General features: G+C 63.1%; 1 protein-coding gene across 2 annotated transcripts in view; it reads left to right on the top strand.

Annotated features, from left to right (window-relative positions):
* RPS6KA2 (ribosomal protein S6 kinase A2) overlaps positions 1-6,627 on the top strand; it is a 102,765-nt gene that overhangs the window by 74,870 nt on the left and 21,268 nt on the right. For both annotated transcript variants that reach the window (XM_006915044.3, XM_015591910.2), the window contains exon 12: positions 4,699-4,801. In XM_006915044.3, coding sequence (XP_006915106.1) covers positions 4,699-4,801 — 103 coding nt within the window. The remainder of the gene's footprint in view (positions 1-4,698; positions 4,802-6,627) is intronic.

Raw genomic sequence — 6,627 nt, 5'->3', positions numbered from 1 at the left:
GGCACGGGGGGCCGGGAGCTGGCCGCGTGGCTCAGTGTCCCACAGGGCCTGCAGCATCGATGTGCCCGCGTCAGCCCACGGCCCGGGAGAGATTCTGCCACGTTGCTCTCGTGTGAAACGCCGCTTCCGTGGAACCCGGCCAGACGTTCTGTGAACGCTCACGCCGGGCTCGGAACCGCTGGAGTCCGGCTCGTGGGGGTCGCCCACGGCGGGCGCTGTGCAGGCGGGGTGCTGCCCCTCCCGCACCGCCGGGCAGACGTGCCCCTGGAGCGCCGGGTCTCCAGACCGTCCAGCCCCGCCCCGCGTGGGTCAGTGTCGCTGCCTCAGGGGTCACCTGCAGCCTCGGCCCCCGCCCAGTCCCGCGAGTTTCCAAATGCCCGGAGCCAACTCTGCCCGCAGAGAACCGACGTCGGGTCTGCGACCCCGGACTCGAATCACCCTCTCGCTCCACTGTCCAGGAGCCATTTTCATCTGCTCCCTCCATCCTTCCCTCGTCCTCCGAAGGCCGTTCAGCCACGGATGGAGCCCGGACGCCCTCTCGGAGTTTCCCAGTGCAGCCGGTGACGGGAAATCCTGCCGTCGCTGCTACAGCCTGTGCCATTGGGGGGCCCTGGACAGACGGGGCGCGACGTGGGGCCTGGCGCGGCCACATCGTTCCGGAGGCTCAGGGGGATCCAGGTCAGGACTACGTAAAACGCTGCTGCGGCTCACGCTCGGCTTAATCCTGGGTGCGACCTTATGCGGTGAGCGTCCCCAAAACCTCAGACCCACACCCGAGGATGGGCCTTGGACACGGGAAAGAAAAGCATGCGTGACAGTGACGCCTGTTAGCACTGGCCTCAGTGTCACCCAGTGACAGGAAGGAGTCGCCGGGCCTCGAGGGTTGCATCAGGTGCAAGGGGACCGCCAAGGGGCCGAGCGGCCGGCCCCAGGTGCCCAGGTGGCTGATGAGGCCCTTTGCTGCCTGCTCACAACCAGACCAAAATCGTGGGGACCTGAGCATACAGTGGGTGGTGTTCTGGGGCCGCCTGTGGACAGGTGGCGCTCACAGGCGCGATCAGCAAGGGACCAGCGTTACAGGGACGGGGGGCGGGGGCGCGTGCGAGGGCGCTACCTGCTGCACGGGTGACGCCCCCTCCAGCACACCCTGGGTGGCTGCACACACCTCCAGTCAGCGAGGGTCTCCTTGGCGGAAGCACAGGTTGGCTCGGGACACAGGAAAGGGCGCACACGGACAGGCGTGTGCTTGCACAAGCCACATGTAAAGCCAGGGGGTTTTGCACGCTGCAGGTGTGCGGCGTGGTTGCCGGGTGCCGTGGCTGGCGTGGTGGGCACGCACGGGCAGGGCAGGGTTCCAGCAGGAGCTGAGCCGCGTGCTGCAGCGCCCTGGGGTGGGGGGCTTGGGGGACCTGGTCTCTCCCTCCTGAGCTGTCACTAAATACTTCAGCCAGAAGGGCGTAGTGCTCCCCACTGAAACCGAGGACCCAGCAGCACCCGGCCAGGGCACCAGTCCACTTCTGTTGAATCCTGTCTCCTTATGGTGAAGACTTGCTAAGTGGGACTGGCGTCCCCTTGCAGGGGACCAGCCTCCCGGCCTGGACGACCGAGCTGCAAAGGCAGGTGGATGACGGGAATGTGTGGCCTCAGGGGTCAGCTGGGTCGGAGGTAGTGCCTGTGCGTTCGTGGGCAGCCTGCATCCTGGAGGCCCCGGTCTCCTCTCTGGGAGGGAGGGAGGGAGGGAGGGAGGGGTGGGGGCAACGCCGGATGAGCAGAGCTGGGGAGGGGCCCGGGGAGCTGTGGCCCCCGGCCATCCCACACTGCCTCCCGCTTCGTAACAAGGCTGGCGACGGTTCTGCTGTTGAGGGTGAGGCAGGAAGCAAGGCCGCAGGCCATCTTGGGCATGGCGGGCGGTCAGCGGTGCCACCAGCCTCTACCCGCTGGACGTCAGTCACACTCACGGTTGTGACAGCCCAGCTGTCCCGTGGCGGGCGGAACCACCTCGGTCAGAAGCACTGGGTTAAGGGGACTGTTTGGTCTTCCTCCGAAGCGGGGGCAGGAGTGAGAGACACCTGCCCTCCCTCCTGCCCCTGTGGGGCCCTGTGGCGTGGACTTGGGGTGAAGAGAGGAACTGAGCTGTGTGAGTCTCAGCTTCCAGATACAAAACGTCTCTTACTGGGATTAGGTGAGAACCTGTATGTGTGTGTGTGTGTGTGAGAGAGAGAGAGAGAGACGATCTCTTGTGTAAATCAGTCCCTGACAGTGAAGGTACAGGGTCCCGGCCGTGTGCTCCCCGCACACACACCCCCCGCCCCCCACCCTCGTCTGGGAAGCCCCTGGAGAACACTTGCGTACAGAGGGGGAGGACGTGACTCTGATGTGTCCAGAACAGACACTGATTAATAACCCAGCGTGAATGTCACAGAAGGGGGCCTCTGGCATGAGGGAACGGGCCGAGCCATGGCCGGGGGTCCTGGCCGTGAGCACATTCATACTGGGCACAGAGCTGCCCATGCGTGTCCAGTTTCCTGTGGCAGGTGCAGGCATCCAGGCATTTGTCCCGTCTGACAAGAGTGTCGCCAGGACAGGCAGCGTCTTCCTGTTTCTGGCGGACCTTAAGCAGCCTGTTCGTGCAGCGCAGGGAATGGCCGAACCAGTCGGGTCTGAGTTCGCTCAGTCCTCGCTGAGGGCTCCCGAGTGCACATGCCAGCGGGAGCCCAGCGGTCACCGCTCAGACCAGCCTCCAGACCCCTGATCGCGGACCCGGCGGTCACCGGTCAGAGCCAGCCTCCAGGTCCCAGACCGCGGACCCGGCGGTCACCGGTCCAAGCCAGCCTCCAGGTCCCTGATCGTGGACCCGGCGGTCACCGGTCCGAGCCAGCCTCCAGGTCCCTGATCGCGGACCCGGCGGTCACCGGTCTGAGCCAGCCTCCAGGTCCCAGACCGCGGATGTCGCTGTTGCTTGGGCAGCTGCATCTGCAGCTTCCTCGGGCCAGGGGCTTCGGGGAGGCTGCGTCCTGGGCAGGGACCAGGGCATGCGGCACCCTCCTCCCTCCAGCTGGACCTTGGTCCTGGCGCTTCTGTAACCCTGGCCCCAGCCGTTCCTCCCTTCCGCCCCTTACATGCTCTCGGCCCCGGGCCGCGTCGCCCAGCCTGCCTGGGCCCCGGTGCTCTCAGTGTGAAATCCGCTTCTCCGTGCGATTGAGAGATTCAGGGCGGATCTCAGCAAGGGCGACTGTTCGTTCCCCAGACGTCCCCCACCCCTGGGGCCCCCGACTCAGCGCTGAGCTCCAGGCACATGGCAACAGAGGCCCCGAGAACGGCTCTGGGAGTGGGGGTCTCGGCCACCACCCGAGCCCCTCTGACCCGGCAGGACTGGGAAGGCCCATGCCGAGTGGTCACAGCAAGGCCCTCCTGGCTCCCAAGCCCCGCTGCTGGCGAGCGGCCGGCCAGGTGCCCGGCTCTGCACAATGGCCGTCGCTGTGACTCACGTTCCCAGGCAACCCAACTACATCCTCTCCCGGGGGGCCCCTCGGCCTCCTTTGGGAACAGGGTCGCTGCAGGCCCTGCCCCTCCCTGGTGCCCACGGCCACTGTACCCTGAACCCCTCCTCCGACTGGCGCCCCAAACCTCCCTCTCCACCTGCAGCCCCGTCCACCCACTACCACGCCCGGTCCCAAACGCGTTGTGGTGTTCCCCAAGTGGAAACGTCCCCCAAAACGAGTCTTGGCCCTGCCTCGAGGACCGAAAGCATCGCCGGGTGGAGGGCGCCTCTGAGAAGGCCGTTACGGGTGGGGCGGAGTGGGCCTCCTGTGCGGTCAGGGTCCCGTCCACGAAATAGGCTCGCGGCCCCACACGCGGCCTCCACGCCCGGTCCCAAACGCGTTGTGGTGTTCCCCAAGTGGAAACGTCCCCCAAAACGAGTCTTGGCCCTGCCTCGAGGACCGAAAGCATCGCCGGGTGGAGGGCGCCTCTGAGAAGGCCGTTACGGGTGGGGCGGAGTGGGCCTCCTGTGCGGTCAGGGTCCCGTCCACGAAATAGGCTCGCGGCCCCTCACACGGCCCCACACGTGGCCCCACATGTGGCCCCGGGAAGGGCCGGTTCCCTGTGTGGAGGGACGTGGGTGTTCCAAAGGACCCGTTAAAGTCCCTAAACTGTGTAAAGGGACATGAGAGCCAGCCCCACCCACGTGAGCAGAGAGATCTGGACGCCCGAATGTGGGGACAGCCAGAGCAGGTCTCCAAGGGAGCCCAGGCCCCAGGGTGTGCGAGCGACAGAGAACCCTGGAGCGTTTGCAGGAGGCACCTCCACAGCGTCCCCACAGCGTCCCCACAGAGCTGAAGGGCCCCGGGTGCTGGCCCCAAGGTCGCCAGGGCGGGGTAGGGTGCCCCGTCGCAGGGCTCCACCCCGCAGTGGCCTGGGGCAGGGCGCATCGCGGCTGTCCGGTCATGTTCCACTGGACAGAAAATTCTGCCAGAAAAAGGCTGAAATGAAGAACACATAGCACATCCTCCAACCCTTACGCCCTGAACCGTGACGCTTACATGTTTTTATAAAATACGTAACTTGACGGAGGTAGCGCTTTGTGTGCGGCCCCACGCGTGCCGCGGTACCGAGGGGCAGTCGTGGTGACGCTGGACCGCGTCTCTCGCACCCTCCGTGGCTCCTGCGCCCACTCGGCCCGTCCTGCTTCTCCTGCAGAAGCTGTACCGGAAGGAGATCAAGCCACCCTTCAAGCCCGCGGTGGGCAGGCCGGAGGACACCTTCCACTTCGACCCCGAGTTCACCGCCCGGACGCCCACAGGTGTGTGCCCGCGTGAGTGGGAGCAAAGCCGTGCTGCTAGCCAGTGGTGGGTCGTCCTGCCTGGCCAGGGAGGGACAGGTGCCCAGGAGGCAGAGAGTCCTGAGTTCGAGAATGCTGTCCTGGAAAATACGGTCAGTTCTGTTTGATTTTCGTATTTTCGCTGCTCAGTCACAAAGGCTTAGGTGATAGAACCAATTCTCGGCTATGCGCCAGGTGACACTCAGCTTGGAAATTGTCCAGGTGTCCTGTGGGTCCCCCCACGCCTCCACCTCTCGGTCAGAGTGGTCAGTCAGGTGACCACCTCTTTCAGAGGGACACACCAAGGCAAGCGCCAGAAAAGGATTTCGAGACTACGAAAATCTCTCATTTAATTAGATTTTGTGAGAAAAAAGAGGCTGTCAGCTAAGCGTATATGTTTGTGAACCACATCTTCATGCAAAAAACAAAAACCAGTATTAGCTACTGGATCTCAGCGTAGCGGACAGATGTACAAACTTAGCCTTCCTGGTCTGTCTAAAATTACTCTCAAGGTCTATCAAATTCAGTCCGATCTGGTCGGCTCCCTTTAAAAGTTATCATTTGTGACCCTGATGAACTGACGTTAACTGTCGTAGGTGTGGTCATTGTCTTAGTCTGCCCAGGCTGCCATGACACAGCGCCACAGGCCGAGCTGCTCCAACAGCGGAGGTCGTCTTGGCGTCTGAGGCGGCTCCCTCCGTGCTCACGGAGACAAAGGCGCTGCTGTGTCTTCTGCTTAGGACGCTGGTGACCCCACTTAACCGTGGTTGGCTTCCGACACGCCCGATCCCAAATACAGTTCCCTGGGGGTTCGGGCTTTGGCATGGGAATTTGGGGGTGCAGTTCAGTCCATGACAGTCACGGTGTGGTGGTTTTTAATAAAGCACATGGACAAGCCCCTGGAGATCCGGGCGGGCCCACCGCAGCCCGTCGCGGTTAGTGGCCACTTCGTGTGGTGCGGGGCTCTTACTGCTTCTGAATCTGAAATGAGTTGTGATGTTTGGAAGGTAATCGTGAAACAGATGGGTGGTCGAGTACAAAATACCACGTGGATACAGTTGGGACTGAGGATCCACTCGTCCCTTTGGTTTGGGCTATGGGGACAAGCCCGTTTCCCACCCACGGTGAGCATGTCAGTGGGGCTGTGAGCGGACGGGAGCCTCGCGGCTCTCGTGGGACTCAGAAGGGGCGGGCGGGGGGCCCACTGAGCAGCTGCGGCTCCCACAGGGAGGACGCTGCTTCTGGGCGCCACGGGGAGTCACCACACGGAGCTTTCGCCGAGTTCTTTCAGCTAAAGCTGGTCTAGCGTCCCCGGTCACACACCAGCCGCCCACTGGAACACACTGACTAGGGGGCGGGGCCAGTCTAAGATCGAAAAACCGTCAGCTATTTTGCACAAGTCAGAAAATACTCATGGGATCAACAAAAATTGATTGTACTCTTAAATTTTCTTTTATCCAGTCTGTATTTCTTACCCTTTTTAAGTATAGCGCTAAAAATCAGCATCCCCCAGATGATTGTAAAGCACTTTAAATGCCCGCCATGCCATCCGTCACTGTGCCCGACTAGCCGCGGCGCCAAATGTGAGCTGTCTGCCCTTTCGCTCAGGGAAGTCACAGTCGAAGGGAATTACTTGTCACTCTCCTGCCCCCTGGCCAGGAGCACCTCTCACAGCTGGTCCTTGAATAGCAGATTCGCTGGCGCTGCCGCTGCCCACAGCCCGGCAGACGGGACAGCAGGCGGGGCAGGACCAGTCCCTCATCCCCACCGCTCCCCTCCCCGGGGTCCCTCCCTGTGCCAGGCGCCTG

Source organism: Pteropus alecto, unplaced genomic scaffold, assembly GCF_000325575.1.
Source record: "Pteropus alecto unplaced genomic scaffold, ASM32557v1 scaffold195, whole genome shotgun sequence".
NCBI lineage: Eukaryota > Metazoa > Chordata > Mammalia > Chiroptera > Pteropodidae > Pteropus > Pteropus alecto.
This window is presented reverse-complemented; position numbering and strand designations above follow the sequence as displayed.